Source organism: Equus asinus, chromosome 27 (genome assembly GCF_041296235.1).
Source record: "Equus asinus isolate D_3611 breed Donkey chromosome 27, EquAss-T2T_v2, whole genome shotgun sequence".
Classification (NCBI taxonomy): Eukaryota; Metazoa; Chordata; class Mammalia; order Perissodactyla; family Equidae; genus Equus; species Equus asinus.
In genome coordinates, this window is record NC_091816.1 from 36,220,942 (window position 1) to 36,242,166 (window position 21,225).

General features: G+C 38.4%; 1 protein-coding gene across 2 annotated transcripts in view; it reads left to right on the forward strand.

Annotated features, from left to right (window-relative positions):
• The window catches only part of CSMD1 (CUB and Sushi multiple domains 1), a 1,835,848-nt gene that overhangs the window by 1,540,712 nt on the left and 273,911 nt on the right, over positions 1 to 21,225 (forward strand). For both annotated transcript variants that reach the window (XM_044760557.2, XM_070499942.1), the window contains one exon: positions 6,339 to 6,541. In XM_044760557.2, the coding sequence (XP_044616492.1) occupies positions 6,339 to 6,541 (203 nt within the window). The remainder of the gene's footprint in view (positions 1 to 6,338; positions 6,542 to 21,225) is intronic.

Genomic DNA, 21,225 nt, shown 5'->3' on the forward strand with positions numbered 1-21,225 from the left:
TTGGAGATCTAAGAAGATTTTAACTTGTTTTTGACCAGACTTCAAGATCCCTATGAAAAATAGACAAAAGAGGAAAACAGCAGTCACGTGATCTCCCTCCATTGGACATTTATCTCCAGTCTCCATGCCGAGGCTTAGTAAATGTGATGGGAGTATGAGGTGGGAGTCTTCTGCTGACATAACAGACAGGCTTGAGGCCAGGAAGCAAAGCATCTCAAATTTCTCCTTTTCTATTGAGACCACAATGGGATATCCCATATCTCTTTGTAGATAAGATGAGGAACTAGCCAGTCAAGAGAACACAGCCATGAGTAGAAAACAGAACAGTATTGCTACAAAGCCTGCCCAGTGTCTCTGGCTGGACTCTAGTCTTCCTTAGCACGGGACCAACACTACTGGGTTTGGCATGCCTTACCAGGCCCTCAGGAGAGAGCTACGGAGAGGGAGGAAAACTGCAGGCGTTCCTCACATTGCAAGATCCCAAAACATGCAATTTCAGTTACCATAGTTTATTTAACACGAGTCCCCCAACCTCACAATCCTAACTGCGGTTACCACTGTAGATCAGCTGTGAGAAAGCGCATAAAGGACAAATCACTTTTAGCTCTTCAGTTTCCAAGTCACTACACAAATAACAGATGCACATCTCAATCAGTAACTGATCACATGTCTTCTTTCAAAGCCTGTGGGTGATTGGTCACTGGGCATCTGTGTTCAGTTGATGCACAGACAGTAAAGCGTGATGTTGTATTGCCTCCTTGTCTCCCAGTGATAAACTGAATTGACATTTTGTAAAAGTGGCTAATCAGAAAGGGAATCAGCCAACAAAGATGAAAGTGCAGAAAGAAATGAAAAGCCATGACACTGGAAGTGAGATTTGAATCACATGTAAATGGAGTTATGGGAGAAATGGCTGATGGTGGGAACAATGACATTGCTGCCAATCGAGAGACACTGAACCCCTCACAAATATACTCCAGACACCGCAGTTTCATTATTGTTCTTATCATTATTGTCGTTCCCCTCAGACCTGTTTCTACTTCCTTATTCCCTATTTCTGTTAATGTCTATCTTCCTCCAAGTGGCTGGAGATTTTAATTTTCAGTATTATCTTCTACTGATCCTTATTTCTCCTTCCCCAATCTCCAATATTTTACCAACTAAAAAAAATCAAGATATTTAATGTATATCTCAATATTCTTTTGGTGAATTACACTAAATTTCTTCATAATACGAACTGAGAAAACATTAGTTGCCTATAAATCAAAGCCTTGTCAGCCCTACATTTGTTTATTTCTCCTTCTTCTTATCTGCTATTCTCAGTTCCTAAAGTAACATCTACATTATTTTTCCCTTCCTTTAATCTTCTCCCAACTGACCTTTCCAAATCTGTCCTCACCCCTCTCAATCTCTCAGACACCCCCATTGCTAATCAGCAAATATCAGCTCCTTAGCCAGAACTATAATACTCTCTCCTTTACAAATTTATTTCCAACTACCCACAGGGACGTTATGTTTCAGCACAAATGAAGCACTGGTGAGTCTCTGATCCCAATCTCTGCGATCCCAGCTCTCTCTCTTGACCTGTGGTCTCCCAATTTCTCCTCCATGCCTCACCTCTAGATTCTTCTCATCTTTTAGGACCCAGTTAAAATGTTAACCCCTCGACAAAAATGTCATTCTTATGATCCCATCTGAAAATAAGGTATTTTCTTCTCTGGACTCAACATTTATTATCCTTGTTGATGTCTTAACCATGTATCAACACATCAAAGCAAACTTCTTCGTATCACAAGCTTCTCTCCCTCCCACAGTCACATGATCATCACGTCTCATTAATTCACATCTGCAGCCTCCCAGGTACCACCTTCACCCCTCACTGCAGCTACTTCCCTTGTCCAGACCTGCAGAATTCACTCTGCCTGTTAACTGACATCCTACAGGGCTTTCTCTCATCCAACATGACCACTCTAAAGAACATGTGTTATTGTCTTTACTAAATATTTTATATTACATTATATATAGTTTGTATTATATATTTATTTTTGTATTATATATGCATTTATATATTTTCATTTATTAACTATTTTATTATATTTATGAAAAGAAGATTTATATAAAATTTATTTTGTGTGGCTGTAAAGTGAAAGTGTATATAGATATTTTGAAAAAGTATATTAAAAAAACATGCATTAACCCCTACCAGACGTCATTGTTAGCATGTTGAGAAACTCTTGTACATACTTATGCATATTCTATAGTGTGTAGGTGTATAATTAAATATTGTGTCTCTTCTTGGTTATTTCTATTTCTAATTTTTGATATCATACATAATCTTATGGCAAAGAGCATTGCAAGTAAAGATTTGCTAATATTTATAACTAACATTTTGGAATAAATCCCTAGGCAATCTTTTAGGTCAAATGGTTGAAACATTTTTATGTCTTAATGCAAATCTTTTTTGCAAAGCAAAGCTGATCCTTTCACTCGCCTACTTAGAAAAATATTTTGTCTGCTCATTAAGTGCAAAATAAATTCAAACTCATTGGCATGGCATTCAAAGTTATGTTTTCCCTTTTTTTTGAAGTGCTAGAAAGTGTTGCAGAAAAATAAAAACCTTGAAAAGTAGTTTGCTGTAATTCTAGATACTAAAGATTATTACAGTTGGAAATTTGGTGTATATTTTTATAATTTCTCAATGCAAACACAAATGTGTAAAATATGATTTATTTGTTTACCTATTTATTTAATTATTTTTCCAAAAATAGTATCATGCCATAGTATTATGTTGAAGATTTTTTTTAGTCAATTAACATGGTCAAGTTTTATGTCCTTTCTTGTAATTCCACCTCATTCTATTTAGTCGTTGAATAATATTCCATTGCCTGAATGCACCATAACTTATTTAAATTATACCCTGTTGAGATATTTGGGTTGTTTTCAATTTTTCAGTTATCAGCAAAGCTACCATCCTCCCAATATATCTCCTCGAGGATACTTTTTATGATGAATTTCTAGAGCTGGACTTGCTGTCGATGCACATTTAAATTTTTATAGCCATTACCAAATTGCTTTTAAAAAGAATAGATATGGCCTCCAACAATATGTGAAAAGATAGAATCTCTACATTGTCCCTGAAACCAGTCTTTTTAATCTTCACCAATCTGGTAGGAAACAAAAAATCTTTACATTTTCTTTGTTATACTTGTTTGTAACTGTTATATTTTGACATTTGTGACGAATTTATATATTTATTTGTTTTGTCACTTCCTGTCTCATCACAGGATGGTGGAGGAATCCTCCATCCACAGGTTTGCTGGAAGCCCCCTTCCTTATCTCTCTCTGCCTGACAAGACCTGTCCCAGCCATCAGGAGGCAGAATTGGACCCCTCCCCTTCTGTGCTCACCTGAAGCTTTCCTCATACCTGCTAGAGCTTGTGACACTGTGCATTGCAATTGAATGTGTTGGGTTATATTTTCTCATGTGCCTGTGTCTGAAATGACCATCCTTAGGGATGATACTATATTTTACTCAATTTTTAAACTTTCCCTACTTAGTGTTATAGTGTCTATGGGCATATTGACTTTTGGTATTTTTTTTAAATGGATGTTACTTTATCTGTATTTATATTTTGTTATATTTTCTGTTGGAGTCATGAGACATTTTCCAAAATGGCAGAACTCAGGGCAGGTTTGTTTCTCTATGTCAGCTTCCCGTTAACATGTAACATACATACATAAAACTGCACAAATGATAAGTGGATGGCTTGTTCACAAAAGAACACCCCTGTGTAACCAGCAACCAGATAGAGAAACAGAATGTCATCAGAACCCAAGATGGACCCTTTGAGCTCCATTTGAATTATGTCTTCTCAGGGGTAGTCACTGTCCTGACCTCAGATGAGTTTTGTCTAATTTGAACTTTATATAAAATGGAATTATGCAGTGTGATTAGTTTTGTGTCTTGATTTCCTCAACCTTCACTCCTATTGACATGGGTAGATTATTCCTCATGAAAGCACCACAATTTATTTATTCATTCTGGGTGTTGGTGGGCAGGTGGATTGTTTTTAGCAGGTTTGGCGTTATTGCAAATGGTGTCGTGTCTATATGCTTTCGTGTATTATTTGTACGTATGTTTTTCTCTTGGGGATTTACCCAGCACTAGAATTTCTGGGTAATGGTGACTTTCTAGGATTTTGATTGCAGTCATATTCTATTAGTAGATCACTTTAGACAGCTATGAGAGACATTGGCAAACAGTTTTCCAAAGAGGTCATGCACGTCTTCACTCTCATCACGGTGTAGATGATCTCCAGGTCCTCCACTCCCAACTACACTTGGCTTTGACTGTCTTGTTCATTGTAGCCATTCCTTGCAGTCTTAATTTGCATTTCCCTGATGACCGATCAAGGTCAACACTTTTTTCTGGATTTATTAGCCTTTTCAATATCCTCTTTTATGTATTGCCGGTTGAAGTCTTTTGCCCATTTTTTCCATACTGGAATATCTCTTTTACTTATTGATTTGTGTATAGTTTTTATATATTTTGAATGCAAACTATATTGATTATCTATTTAACACAAATTCTTATACTCTGTGGTCTATCTTTTCAGTCTCACAAGGATGTCTTTTCATAAACACAGGTTCTTAATTTCAATGAGTCAAATCCATTTTGACTCATTTTTCTTTTAAGGTTAATAGGTTTCTTGTCTGTCTTAAGTTAGGTTATATGAAATGCTTTGTTGAGGTTGGTCTTAGTGTAGGGGTTCTGCTTGGCTTAACTCTTCCCTCACATCGAATGGAACAAACTAGAGACACCCTACAATGAGTCCATGGGGGTGTTCATTGCAACACCATCTGTCATAATGAAATGTAGACGCTAACTATCTTTTAGTAGAGGACTAGAAGAATGAAGCATTTACTCATGCTTTTAAAGTGAATTAACAAAATCTACATTTTTCAGTACAGAGGAATTTTACATTATAATGATGAATATAAAAAGAAACTTGTAAATGATGTAAGCACATTCGTGCCAAAATGATATCTATCATGTGATTGTTGTTAAACACGGAAAATAGTAGTATATATTGTTTGGGGATCTATATGCGCACATAGGCACATAAAAATTATGAAAATGTAAATGGGAGTAGTCCATCACAATATCAGAATGTGGGGTGAGAGGAGGAAGAAATGACTAAGTGCAGAGGAGGGGAGCATGACTACATCTGAAAGACTTCATTTTTTAAAAAGATCTGAAGGAAATAGGGCAAGAGTTAACATTGGTGGTGGTGGGTATAGAAGTGTCTGTCATATTCTGTACCTTTCTCTATCTTAAAAGTATTTCATAATGAACATTTAAAAAATATACTACACATTTTATACTTTCTGCAGGGTGAGGTAGATATTTTCTTTGACTATATGATATGCACAAATTAAATAATTAGTGTTTGTGTGCAGTTTTTCATATGTCCACCATTGTGATTTTTATCTCCTTTACAACTTTGTGCAAGAAGCAGTAAATAAAAACTATAAATCAACAATTCAGGAAATACAGATTTTTGTTGGCATTTTGGCAAATCTTTTATCTGTCTAAATTGCCATAAATAGGACAACAGGTCTGCTGCTGCTCTGAAAGTGAGCTTTCTCAGACATAGAGATTTTTAAGTTGCTCTGGAAACGATGTGTAAATCTGATGAAAGTATGTTAAAATATTTTAAAGACAGGAGTTTATATTACGCACTTCTGCTTTCGTGCTGGTATTTCAAATAGTGTAGTTTTTTCTGAAAATAAAATTTATAGATGCAAATACAATATGGGATTACATCACTCAGGTACAGCTAGACAATATTTTCCTGCTGTAGATAGCATCTTTGCATCTTTTCTCTTGGTATGGATGCTACCACCTAGTGGGCATTTCAAGAATAACACTGACACCTATACATTAAAAATCTGACCTTGATTAGCTTAAAACAAAGCCATGTCAAACTTGTCTTTGATTTGTGTGCCCTAGAATGCTTTGAATGATAAAAAGGGCTAACAGTCTCCAAAGGAACTGTTTCATCCTTACATACGTAGCTCACCATATAGCTCAGTATCGCCTTGCATCCATCACAGGTGGAAGTAAGTTCTGCTATATTCTAATTTGCACAAGCGAATTCATTTCTATGAGGCTCGAACCCCTCATCCATAATTGTCAGATAACAGTAGAACAGACTTTGGTGAGGTTTTGTGCAAATGAAATGAGCTCAGTGCATCAGACTTTTGTGCTTAGGATGTGTTCATTGAACGGAAAGGTTTATCTGGAGTGAGCGTGCAGCTGTGCTCTCTCTTTGCAGCCTTCATTTCATCGTGTTTGACACTGAGATGGCTCATGATATCCTGAAGGTCTGGGATGGGCCCGTGGACAGCGACATCCTGCTGAAGGAGTGGAGCGGTTCTGCGCTCCCGGAGGACATTCACAGCACCTTCAACTCGCTCACGCTGCAGTTTGACAGTGACTTCTTCATCAGCAAGTCGGGCTTCTCCATCCAGTTCTCGAGTAGGTGCCGGTTTTCTTCTCATTCATCTGGGCATTGCTGTTCTTCAGCCTCTCCCTACAAAGATGTGATTCTTGTTAAGTGTTATCTGAAATTTTGAAAATGTGTATCAAGGGCATGGTTTGTCTTAGGAAATTCTGTTCATTATTAGGGATGGGCAATAGGTCTCCCTAGTTATATGAAAAAAATATATTATTTTAAAGGCTTGAATCAATCAGCTGAACTTGAGTCCAAGACAGAGGTGGGACTCTACCCAAACATACAGGCTTGTCTTCGTGCTCCCCCACACCTGGCATCAACGCCAGCTCCCTTTCTAATTAATTACCCTATATTGACTGTGCCATGAGGTCTGAATGCTCCAGCTGCTAATCAGATGTGTTTTCATCCTCTACTCTCAACCTCCTTGCACAGAGGTGCCCTGGACATCTGCCTTCCTTGGTTTGAGGTTTTGGGAGTTCATATGAGACAGTCATCTGAAAAGCATTACTAATGGGCACCACATCTGCACAGTCGAACTACTGTCTCCTGAATATAGTCCCATCTTTGCTGTCTAGCCCATTTCTAATGAACGGTTTCCCAAGGAGAAAGGAGTGGAGATATTTTGTGGCAATTGAACCTCTGAGTACCCTTCAACTTGCACTGCGCAGAGGTGTCATATAATTTGGTAGCACACAGGGTTAGCTGTCATCATAAAACAAGTGGAATTTGCACATAAACACATTCCGACTCAATTTATCTCTTGGCAGGTCACTGGTGAGCGGTATTTAGGGTTTACATAAGAAAATGGACTCGGGTCAATTTAATGCTTTAAGAGGTTGCTAATAAAATTGAGGTGATAGTCTGCACAGTTTCTTACCTCTGGTTTCATTGCTCTTTGAGACAGTAATTTGCACACATGTGCTCTTGGAATAGTACCTGTACATGATAAAAATTTTCACTGGTCTACAGCAAAAATATTTAAGGTAAGTTTCCTCCAGCTAACCTGCCTTAGGAAAAAGCTGTTCTTTTTTCCAATAGTAAATTGTTTTTGCTCCCTTTTGTGAGGCAAAAATGTCCTTTATCTTCAGAAATGAGGATGAGAGTAGATGGTCGATGTGTAATGTACCATCTTCATTTGGCAAAACAGAAAAGTTGATCATGTTATGAGGTTATGTTCGTTTTCCTCTCCTACCCATTTTATACCCTCCTGGCCTTTTTTTTTAAATGGACTATTTTTCAGAGCAACTTTAGGTTCACAGCAAGACTGAGCAGAAAATATAGAGCTTTCCCCTGTAGGTGCTGCCCCCACACATGCCCAGCTTCCCCCACTATGAGCATCCCCACCGGACGGTACCTTTGTCACAACTGATGAGGGAACACAGGCACATCATCCTCACTCAGAGTTCATAGATTACGTTAGGGTTCATTCTTGGTCTTGTACATTCTATGGGTTTGGACAAATGTATGATGACATGTATCCATCATTACACCATCATACAGAATAATTCACTGCCCTAAAAATCCTCTGTGCTCTATCTATTCATCCCTCCTTCCCCCCAACCCCTGGAAACCACTGATGTCTTTACCGTCTCCATAGTTTTTCCTTTTCCAGAATGTCATAGAGTTGGAATCATACAACTTTTCAGACTGGCTTCCTTCACTTAGTCATATGCATTTAAGATTCCCCTATGTCTTTTCATGGCTGACAGCTCATTTCTTGTTAGCACTGAATGCTATTCCATTGTCTGGATGGACCACAGTTTATTTATCTGTTCACCTACCAAAGGACGTCATGATTGCTTCCAGGTTTTTGAAGAAAAGCTGCTATAAACTTGCTTGTGCAGGTTTTTGTGTGGACGCCAATTTTCAGTTCATTGGGTAGATACTAAGGAATGTGATTGCTGGATCGTGTGGTTAGAGGATGTTTAGTTGTGTTCCTGGCCTTTGAAAAATCTTCCCTTTTGAATTCTTGTGGAACCCAGCAAACACTTCTTTTTCAATGTTCTGTCATGATTCTCTCTCTTTTTTTTTCTTTTGAGAGAAAGATTGTCACTGAGCTAACATTTGTGCCAATCTTCCTTTATTTTATGTGGGATGCCACCACAGTGTGGCTCGACAAGTGGCCTAGGTCTGTGCCTGGGATCCAAAGCCATACAACCCTGGGCCGGTGAAGTGGAGCTCACGAACTTAACCACTATGCCACCTGGCCAGCCCCTGAAATTGTCATTTTTATAGATAAAAAGGGATTGAATGTTGGCAATTTCATGTAGTTTAATGTAACACTTGGATATAATTCCTTCCCTCCCCCATTACTATTAATAAATTCCCCAAGTCTTGTATATACTTTGAGATATACCATTTTAGGGATGAAAAATATGACATTGACTCTGAGGCTTTTTTAGTGAATAGGTTTCTGCAAGAAAAAATGAAAGTAAGGTATGAAAACATTTTTTTTTTTGGCATAATGTAGAAAAACAGCCTGGACTATGACTCAGAAAATTCAGGTTTCTATCTTGACCTTTAAAGATTTGAGACCGACCTTCTGTCTCTGTCCTTGTTGCTTCATTTATGAATTGAACCTATTCCACCAATTTCTAAGGACCTTTCCATTTGAAAAATTCTACATTCTTTGTTGGATATTTTCCCTTGCCTTTTTAGATCTGATCTCTGTCATTTCTCAATCTACTCTGTGATCTTAGTGATGGACTTGAAAGGACTATAAGGGTCCTCTGTTCCCTAGGTGGGTTCATCCAATAGGGAGCTCTGGCAGGAGGTGAGAGATGATGAGGAGAGTGTGGTCAGTCTACTGAGGGGCCCTGTTCCCTCCCTGCCAGGTTCCCTGGGGTTGGCGGTGTCCGTCAATCAAAACTCACTACTTTTCTCAAGAAGCTATGTCCATACCTGTCCTGTTCCAGATTTCTGTAACCAGCTCCTGGTAACCACACTTCTTTCTGCCTGGGATTCTCCAGATCCAAGCCTTGTAAAGAAATCTTCTCCACTAATCCTATTGGAAGTGTGCATATGTTTCACGTTGGATCCTAAATACATAAGACAATTCTGTAAGGAACATTGGCAAGCACGTGAAATGGTCAACAATGTGCTCCACTCTAAAGTATTAAAAAAAGTCCCATTTCTCATCTTCCTAAGTGAAATTATTTCCCGTCCAAGCTCCTCTCACTCATTAAAGTAGACAAGAAGTCCACTATGGGTTTATTTTAAAAAGCTCCTCCCAATTTGGACTGTAGGGGGACCCTGGATGAGTTCTGTGTGGTGAATAAAGGGAGGACCCGGTCCTGCCTTGCGGTGGTCATTGTCTTCACCCTTGCCCTCCCCTTGTGTTCCTGCTCTGGTTTGGGTGGGATGCATCTCACAGTTTTCTCTCTGAGGACCTCGGGCTGGAACACTTAGACCTGTCCTGCTATCTCCAAGGCTTAGATAACCACACAGTGAAGTTTGCCACTTCTGGGACCCCAGTGGGAGGGGGACATGGGTCTCTGTCTCTCTGAGAACCTGTTAAAAGTTTCAGTCTCACATGTGGGGTAACTAACTAGTCACAGTCTCCCAGGATTTCTCTGGCTTTAGCAAATAAGGTTCCTGAAACCCCTCAGTCCTGGTTATCAAACTGACATTCCCACGTCCCAGGACTCCCTTTTGACTCCAGCAAACTGAGATACCCGGTCATACAATTACGACCACTCTCCACTCTTGCAATTTCTGGAGCCGTCCTTTCCTTACCGGAGACACAAGTGATGAAACTAAATGAGGCTGGAATCTTTCCAGACCAAAGCTCTGAATCTCCAGAAAATCCCAAGGAGCCTATCCACTCAGATCCAGAAGTCTCACGACTCTTCCGTAGCCGGGAAGAAGGAAAAGCCCATTTATTTATCTTTATGATCCTGGGACAGAAAAATAAAGAGGTCTGTTTTGTATAAGTTAGATTGTGCTGCCATTCATAAGCCAAGCTAATGTTAGAATTTGAAGTATTAACACCATGCTATGATTTCAAAATAAAATTAAAAATAATAGAACTTAAATGAAATGTTTGCTTCATATAATTAATATTTCAAGTATAACCATTGTTACAAAGTGAAAATGGCATTTAATAAGTAATATTAAATTAGAGTTTTCTTGGTAAGCCATTTCAACTTGATAGTATGCCAATAATCTGTGAACTAAGCATTATAGATGTAACTGAATTATTAGAGGGAAAATGCCTATTTGAACATTTGTTTTCTTAGAGACATCTGAATTATCAGATGTTTCTCAGTAAATTTAAAGCGTAAGAATTTAACATCAGTGTTGCTCTACCTGTCAATCATGTAACTCCATACTAGGTTGGAGCTTTTTAATTTTCTTTGACTATTTCTCTGTTCTTAGAACATCTTCTTTAACTGCTTTCCACCTCCCCTTTCCCTCTTGGTCCTCCTTCTCCAACAGCCGCTCTATTATAGTCTCTTTTGCTGATTCTCATCTTTGTTTCCCCAAACTATAAAGGTTGGATGCTCCTACGGCTCATCCTCATGTCTCTTTCTTCTCTATCTAAATATTCACTCCTTAGGTTTTATCAGTGAACCTCCCAGGACCTCTCCAAGCATCCCATTTTGGGTCTCCATTTTGATGTGGAGGCAGATAGAGAGCAGGCAACTTAATATATTAAACTTGACCACATTTCTATTACACTCCTTTCCAAAACCTGGTTTTCTTGAGGTCTTTCCCCTCTTAGTAAATATGAGCTCCATTGTGTTAGTTGCTTAGTGCAAAGCTTTGGAGTTATTTTTTATAAATCTCCTTATCTCACACCCCACATATAATCCAGCAACAAGTTCAGTAGGGTCCATATTCAAAATAAATCCAAAATCTAACCACTTCTCTCAACCCATACCTCTCCTCCCACCCCCTTGGTGGAAGTCGTTTCAGAATAGACTGAGTTACTATGACTTGCCAAGAGGTTTCTTCTCTCCTGCCCTGCCCGTGTACTATCTTACCTGAGCAGAGGAACCCAGATGAGTCTTTAATGAGACAATTCAGATGACGCCTCACTTCAAGTCAGAACTCTCCACTGTCTTCCTGGCCAGAGAGATTTCTGATTCTCCCCAGTGCCCCCAAATAAAGGCTATAGAAGGCTCTATGCAAACTTGCCCTAATCTACATTTCAACATCATCCTCAGTCACTTCCCTCTGCCCTGCCAAACATCCTGTAACTTACCCCCAGCGGGACACCATCCCTCCCTCCATGTGCCCACATTCATTGTAAGTTCATTTTACATACTGCTCTTGGCCTTTTCCTCTTCACTGGCTTAATGAACTCCAGCGTGGCCATACCACCTTTTAAGATCCTTTTATCAGAGTCAATCATACTGCTACTTACAGTCTCCAGATTCAATGCTTATACTTTGATATAGTCCTTATACTATTGTGTGTGAGCATTTTATTTGCAATCTACTAGACAGAGTTACTGGAGGGGAGAATGTCTTTATATTTCTAGAACAGGTATATAATCAGTGGCCAGGAGTGTTTTCTAATTGAATATGTTTGAAAACTTTCCAGTTGTGTAAATCTTGAAGACATTAGGATGATTTTGATTGCGCGATGAATACATCTACTGAAAATATGTTTTGTGATTGACTTTAGCTTCGTTCAAAAATTTTAATAGCAAAGCGTTTAATAAATAAATGTTTAAATGCTAATTTTAATAATAAAGATTCTTTCATTTCTGGGTTAGTTTCTATTCAGTATTGATAGTTGAGATAAATGGTCTTTATATAATGCTTATTATCAGAAGTAGTGGCCAGTATAGAGTGTCTTTTGACTAGTGAAGGACACATTACACAGATTGAATAAAAGTTATGCATCTCTGTTGACCTTTTAAGTTTATAATTCTGTATAGTTTTTTTTATCCTTGATCACTTAATATTCTGATACTAGTTGGAAACAAGGCAGAATATTTTCATTTTATGAAGTTTAATACTTGGTTTTTAAGTGACAATAGTTTAATCCATCATTTGATAAACTTCTTTATTTCATTAAAAAATGATTACTTTTTCCCTGCTGTACAACAATCTTGGGACAGGAACAGCTGTTTACTGGGAGTATGGAAATAGTAATTACTTATCTTCAATGCCGCATGTCTATACATTGGTTTAACAGCCACTGATTGAGTTGGGTATATATCACACACGTCCTTATATGTGTATGTACCTGCACTTACCACAAGATGAAATTTTCTCCACTAGAAAAATGAACTGTTGATGCTCATAAGATGCTCAAACCCCATTAAAGGCCCATTGTCCTACCAGCTCCCCACAGCATGTAAAGCATGAGAATATGAACTGACTAGTGCAATTGTGTTAATTGTAATCAGCCTAACACTTTTCATTAAAGCTTAATTACCATTTAATCATGCATAAAACACAAGAAAATGGAGTTCGGCACACAAAACTGACCTTTGCTCTGGGGGTTACATAAACTTCAGCTGAGCTTTCCATGGTCCGAACCATCAGCTCTCTCACTCTTAGGGAAAACAGCCCTGGAGCGATTTTGCAGTCTCAGATTTTGTATGATGGATTTCTCTGTAAACAATGATCATAACTTAGCAGCTACATGACACGTCTCCCTAATTTACTTTGCTGAAAATAATTTTATAGGCACATTTTCATTTTAAAAATATCGTTTGTTATTTATAACGAGAGAGGCCATTGGGGCTGCCAATTGCTGAACAGAGTGGCATTGTTTTATAGAAAAGACCCAGCCATGAACCCCCGGGTTTATGGGCCAAGTGTCTATGCAGGGGCAGCATACAGCAAGCACAGCTAGAACCATTACCCCTGTCTGTTCTCTCAGAACTTTCTTCATGAGACTGATAGAGAACTGACCATCAATTTTTGTCATTGACCACTTACACACATAGATTGTGCATAGCTCAAGGCCAAAGAGAGTTTTATTTGCTTTGATTACCTTCATTTGCTCCAGACAGAGATACAAAGGATGTGTGTTGAATTGATTGAGACCAAGATGCTGGCTTAGTTGAGGTTCTAAATCCCGTATTTCATGGAATATTGAAATTTTAACTGGTCAGCTTTGTCTATTATTAGCAAGATTGATAGCAAAAGGAGAGAGGAGAAATAGAACATGTAAATGGCACTTTCCCTGTTCCTGAGCTGTATCTTTTTCCACCCAGTTTTATTGAAATATAATTGACAGATAACATTGTGTAGGTTCAAGGTGTATGATGTGTTGATTTGATAGGTTTATATACTGCAAAATGACCACCACCATAGCTTTAGATAACACCTCCACCACATCACATAAATTTCTTTTTAGTGGTAAGGACATTTAAGATCTACTCTCTCAGCAACTTTCAAGTTTGTAGTGAAGTGTTCTTAACTGTAATCACTGTGCTGTGCATTAGATCCTCAGAACTTATTTAACTTACAACTGGAAGTTTGTTCCCTTTGACGAACATCTCCCTGTCTCCCCCAGCCCGAAGCCCATGGTAACCATCATTCTGCTCTCCCATTCTATGAATTCAGCTTGTTAGATTTCACCTATGAGAGATCATAGAGTATTTGTCTTTCTCTGTTTGACTTATCTCACTTAGCATAATGCCCTCAAGGTCCACTCATGTTGTCACAAATGGCAGAATGTCTTTCTTTTTTAAGGCTGACTAATATCCCGTCGAATATACAGACCACATCTTCTTATCCGTTCTTCTGTGTATGAACGCTGAGGTAGTTTCCATGTCTCGGCTGTTATAAATAATGTTGCAATGAACATGGGAGTGAAGGATCTGTTTGAGATCTGTTTTCATTTCTATTGTACATACATGCAGAAGTGGGATTCCTGGATCATATGGTAGTCCTATTTTTTAACTTTTTGAAGAACTCGTTACTGTTTTCCTTAGTGTCTGTACCAATCTACAATCTTACGAACAGTGCACAAGGGTCCCCTTTCCTTGAAGATGTATCTTTATTACTAATTATGAAAGAGGATGTCAACATTTTTCTATGAAACCAGCTGGAATATCATCTATACCCACCATTATGCTAACACAAATCCTACTCATGTAGAAAGCTCATTTATCATTTCTCAGGCAACAGTCACAGCAGGGCCTGCCCTTCCCCAAGACCTTGACTGTAAAATTTCCCATGAGTCTCAAATTCTAAATCAACAAATGATACATTAGGCAGAGTTGTGCAACCTCACTGTAAGAACAATAAAATTCTCCCAAATCTAATACACTGAATTATCACAATGTCTTTAAAAACATGTCATTCAGAAATAAGTTGAGTCCGTAGACATTGCCCCAGTCATCATAAAAGCTACAGAAAGTCAAATAGACAACTAATGTTAACAAAATGGAAGATTACAGATCCCTTGAAATAAATGTACTCCTTTCAACAATGCTCTCCTGATGTCTCTGTGCCTGCCTTCTACAGCCTGCCCGTTTTCCCACCCCATCCAGTGAGGACATTGAATGGTTCCCTGTAGCTCTTGCCCACCACCTTTCCTTGGATGCTGACCCATCCAATTCTGAGATTCTCAGCTCCTGCCTTCCTTTCTGCTCTCCTCCACTCCGCTTCTGCCAACCACTCTCAGGGACGTGCACTGGGCTGTGCTTCACCTGAGATTGTGACAAGTTAATTCAAACACACCCCTCTTTAACTACATCCTGTCTTTCCATCCACTTCCCTACTTTACGTCCATTCTTTACTTTCACAGGGGCACGTTGGCTGTTGCTTCCCCCCCTCCTATTGTTTCCTCTGAAATTCATGATACTTCTTCCCTGTCTGCAGCAATTCATCGTTAAAAATGAGCCTCTCACAATATGCTAAACTCCTTTGCCTTGCGGGCTTTCTGCCATCGTCACCTGCCCCCATTCTCTTTTCTGGACTGGGAGAACTCCTGAAGAAATCACACAGACTAGATGGTTTTTGCCCACATAAATGTATGGCCACCAACCTCACCAGGGCTCAGCTACTGTAATTTATTTTTCTAGTGAACTCTTGCTCCCATTCACCTTGTCATTTTCAAATCTTCACTCCTTTCCTGAAGTCATCAAACACATCGTATCCTCTCTGATATAGTGGATGAACTTGAATCATACTTCACCAAAGACAAAGCTATGGGAAGCATTTTCTTCCGTTTTCATCTGATAGGCACACAAACTAGCTATAAATCTGTATTTCTCCCCTCCTGTTACCTGGGAGTGTTCCTCCTTGTCCAAAGCAAGGCTCTTCATACCATGATATTCCCACAGCTGCTGCGGACACTTCACCCCATGCCAACCTCTTTCTTTCCTGTTTTCTCCTTCACTCTCTCTGACTCTTTACTTCACGTACTTAAATGCTCAAATCACAATTTAAGATAAATACATCAAACTACCATTTTCCACTTTGGGGTATCATCCTATGTGTTTCTTCTCCCCTTAGAACAACATTTTGTGCTGTGTTCTCTGCTTGCTGTGCTCATCTCCTCACCTTCAAATCATACCTCAGCCCACCTTGTTTTGTTTCTACCCTCACCACCTCAGTTGCCCTGCTCTTGTCATTGTTGGAAATAACACACGAGCCTGTAACCAGTACCACCCTTTAGGGTTCTTGTAAACATCTCTCACAGAAATGCGGTGTATTTCACACTTTCTACCTTATTGAAGTCCTCTCTCCTCGGGACTTTCACGGTCATCCTTCAGACCCTTCTTTCCTCACTGGCCTCTCTGTCTCAGTCCCATTTGCAGTCTCTTCTTCCTCTTCCTGCCTTAGATGTAGGTTTCCTTGAGAAATGGTCTTCAGACATCTGGTCTTCTAGCTCTACACTCTCTCTTTGAGCAATGTTCTTTCTTCTCCAGGCTTGGACAAAGATCCATAATGTAATAACTCCAAAAATCTATTTGCAGCTCATACCTGTCTTGTCAACTTTTAAGAGGCCAATTTGATAAATTCATTTGAACACCTTACAGACATCTCAAAAATAGCGTGTCTGAAACTGATCCCATCACCATGTCCAATCACCAGATCATCTAGAGGCCACCTCCAATAAGGGGGGAGGTTGATCTCACGCTGCGTCTCTCCTCATGGCATCAGCGACCACATCAGCCGGGTCTCCGCCCCACACTGGACTCTGGTCTAAAGGGATGTTCAGAGGAGGGCGCTCGATCGTACTAAACTTGTTTTTAAGAAAAGCCAACATGGCAGAGAGCAACCCTAATCAAGCTGAGCGCCTGCTGAAAAAGTCTTTCTCTAGTTTCTCACTCACATTAGAATAAAATCCTAACTCTGTTACATGACCTCAGATTGGTCAACATCTGGCTTCTGTTTGCCTCTCCATCCTCACTCCCTTCTCCCATGCCGGTTCCTAACACAACTGTTCTCTCTTGTTCTCAGACCTCCACTTAACCTCTTCCCTCTGCCTGGAACTCTCCCCCATGTCACTTCACCTGCCCACTTCCACTCACTTCATATGTTGCAGTTAAACACCACTCCTTATAGGGACTTCTCTGAGTTCTTGGAGTAGATAACCCTTCATGAGATTCACCACATATTATTTTTCTAACTTTTTCATTGTTACTGAATCTCTGGTTTTAGGAGGTCATCGATATTTTGCACTAATGACTGTGTTTACTCTGTCTCACATTAGACACCTAAGAGTATTTTGTCCTTGTTTTTTTCCTTGTTTATTGCGCATGTGTCTGTATTTTCTGCTTATGTTTTTAGTTTTTGGTTCTAGTGAGACTGTGTTAATTTCCTACATCGATTAACTATTTTTTTTATATTTCTGCTCTAATATTCACATTCCTTAGGATGGTTCCAATTACAAGAGCAACCATAGATGTGTGTCGAATTGTATTTTAAAGTGACTTAATGTCATCCTGCCCAATCACATTCTCATTGAGGCCATTAAAAAAACATTTGAGGTGTGGATTCGAGTAATATTCTTGGCAGTCTTTGGCATTGATAAAGGAACTAGAAGCTGTCCAGATGTTAGCAGTTATATCACTGAGTGCAAGAGGGGTATAAATATACACATAATCTTACGCTTTTTGGTATATATATATATAACAGAAAGGTCTCAAAAGTACACACACATGTAATACTATATAATTTTTAGAATAGGCGTCACAGAGTTGTTGTTTTTCTGTACATGAGAGAACATGTGGCTGGGGGCTTAGCCCCATCTTTGCCAGCTATGTAAACTTAAGCATGTATGTTAAAATCTATTAGCTTCAATTTCTCCATTCATTAGGTTAAATTAGGACATAATAGGCTTTTTACCCCCACACAGTTTTGATGAGGACTGCTCTCAAAGGTGAGGAATACAAAAGCACTTTGATTTATCAGTTTGCCCCAAATATAAGGAATCACTATTATTTATTCTCAGTTCTAGAGATATATCGACTCAAGGGAATGGTTATGTGATAAATGATTCAGTCTGCAGTTCTCAAATTAGATTTTCCCCTCTCTCTGGCCTCCTGCTTCACACCACTCATTTCAAGCTGACAACAGGAAGAGTCTCCTGACACCAGCCTGGCAGGAAGGCATGTAGATAGCACAGCTTTGACTTGGAAACAAGAAAAGATAGTAAACAAGTAAATATCACTTTATCAAACTATTGTTGTGATACCAGATCTTTGCATGACTGCAGCCACCTGAGGTTTCTCTATCATACTCAAGGTGTCAATCATGCATTTATTGTCAGTAAGGAATAGGTAAATTTGCAGAACATTTAATGAAAAATGATAGTAATTATTTCCCCTCCTCAAGTCTGTCTTGTGTCAATGCACAGATTTTTATTGTTCCTGCCTATGAGAAAGCTGCAAATCAATTTAATCGTGATTACTAATGTGAATATTTAGAAAAGGATCTTTGGGGGGGTGAGAGTTGAAGTTTTTAATTTGATTTTGATTTTGCATATAAAGAGACAAATCTCTTTGAATAACTGAAGGAAGGATTCTTGAGTGTTGGAAGGCTGCGAAGCACACTCAGGATTTTATGGTACGTTCAGTTTCACTAGTTGTGTTACTAATAGATAGAAAGAGTTTTAAAAATAACTTAATAGTATAAGATTTTTAAACCTCAGAGAGCAAATATCCTTGACTTCCCACAGATATCCATATTTGACATGATGAAAGCAAAAGTGCAAATGAGTATTTTTGTCTGAGAGTATTTGCAGTTTCTTCATAAAGAAGAAGTTAGTGTGGCTCTCCGTGCAGTCTTGGGAACTTAATGAAGATCAGTGGTTCAAGGACGAGGATGGACACTATTAATCTGCTATATTTTTGTCTTTCTAAAAACTTTGAAAGTGCATTCTTTTATACGGTCTAATTTTTACAACTATGTGGCATCCATATCTCAAAAATATAGTTTCATAACTAACAAATAAATATTAAGACATTTATTTACAAGAAACAGAGAAATAATTTGACTTGTAGATACTGCCTAAATTGGACATCTGTTGTATACCACAAACATTCTCTTTCCAATAATTGATTAGGAGGCCCTTTGGGTTAATTTAAAATAATTTAAACAAGTTAATTTGAAAGAAATATACAAAGTTGTAAAATACAAGTAGGAGAATCAGAATTCAACTATAAAATTCGATTATGCTGGAAAAAAGATTTAAGGACAATTGCTCTAAAAAGGTGGGTGACATCTGAATTCAAAAATGGAAATTTGCGGGGTGGGGGGACTTTTTGCCTAGTTTAATGGCTGCAATATTAATAACAGTTCTTGAATTATTATATTTTCATTTAATTTGCATGAAACATTTTCTTGGGATTCAGACTGGGTTTTGCTTTAATGAAATTCACCTTCGCCACTGTGCCACATCAAAGTGATTGATTCATTTCTGTTGCATATTGAAGTTTTTTAATTGTAGGATTCAATTTAGACTTTTGTTTGATGGGTACACTTTATGACATATTTTCATAGCAATTAAGTACTTGTTGATCATGAAAGCAAATTTTCCACGTTAGAAACATTGTTACAGAGATTCTTGAGTGGCAGCTCCTAAAGGATACTTATTGTTTTCTTATAATAATACCATTCTTTTTGTCTACACATTTGTTTTAATACCTGTGCTTCCACTGACAAACTAAAATATTTCATGCTTTCAGAGATTTTAACATTTTTATCAGAGGAATCCTTGGCCTTTGCTTGTTTTTTCTTTCTTTCTGGCTCAGAGTAACAGTGAAAATGGAGCCTCTTTGTAAATAGTAATTGCGTTAACCGGAAAGGACATTATGTTTGGTTTAGTTTTTTATTTGTTTTGATTCCAAGAGAAATGGTCATTATCCCCAGGACTGTGTGAAACTGACATTGTATAGTGTGCATCTTCAAGTTTGCCTGAATCAACCGAGAATTTTACGGTCATGAAACCCACATTGCTTTCTGCCATGAAGGAGCACGTAGAATACAGGATTCCTGTCTTAAGTCCTGATAATTTTTTAATCTCTTTGAATTTTGAAATTAAATGTGTGTATACACGTACAGTCATATAATAAAAAGGATGTTAAATATAAAATGATTTGCACTCGTATACAATTCAAGTGAATACTACAATTCAAATATATATAACCTTCTTTTTAATTAAACTTTTTCTTTAGAAGTAATTGTAAATTCACATGCTATTGTAAGAAATAAAACAGAGATCCTGTGGACTCTTTATGCAGTTTCCGCCAGTGGTAACCTCTTGCAAAATTAGAATACAAATCACAACCAGGGTGTTGACATTGATGGAGTCAATATGCAGAACGTCATCACCAAAAGGATCCCTCATGTGGTCCTTTCAAAAGGGTAGATGCCCAGAAGTGTAATTTCTAGGTTAAATGGCAATGGAATGTTCAGGTTATAATGGCTAAATGATTTTCTAGAGTGGCTGTACCGTTTTACATTCCCACCAACAATGCACAAGTGATTCAATTCCTCGGCATCCTCATCATCATTTGATGTTGTCTATATTCATAAATAATATTATTAGCTGTGCTGATAGGTATGTAGTAATATTTCTTTGCATTCCCCTAATGGCTAGTGATTTTGAACATCTTTTCATGTGCTTATTTACCATCTGTACATCCTCTTCAGGAAAATATTTCTTCATGCCTTTGCCCATTTTCTTGTTGGATTTTTTTTTTTTTCTTGCATCTTGAGTAGTCTTTATATATTTTTGGTACCAGTCCTTTATCAGATATGTGGCTTTCAAACTCTTTCTCCCAGTCTGTAGCTTGTCTATTCATCCTTTTAACAAGATCTTCCACAGAGCCAAAAATTTTAATTTTGGTGAAGTGTAACTTATCAATTTTTGCTTTTATGGATCATGCTTTTCTTGTCTAAGAGCTCCTTGCCTAGCCAGTTCTCCCAAAGCTTTTCTCTGATGTTTTTCTAAAGTTTTGCAGTTTTATCTCTTTTGTATTTAAAGCTGTGATCGACTGTGAATTAGTTTTTGTGTAAGATATGAGTCTTCGGTCAAGGCTCTTTTTTTTCTCCTTCTTGTCTATAGCTGCAGGACCGTGTGCTACTTTTGAAATACAAACAGAGACGTGTTAAAGGTGCTTCTTGCCCTGTGCTCTTGAGCAGACGTCAGCCTCTGCTCTTTGAAGTGCAGGGGGCGGGGGGAGGGGGGGTTCTCCATAGACTCGGTGTCTCTAGTTCTTGAAGCACTTTGACACTTTCAGGAAATGAAGGGAGAAATGTCGAGACTTAATTAGGTGGAACTT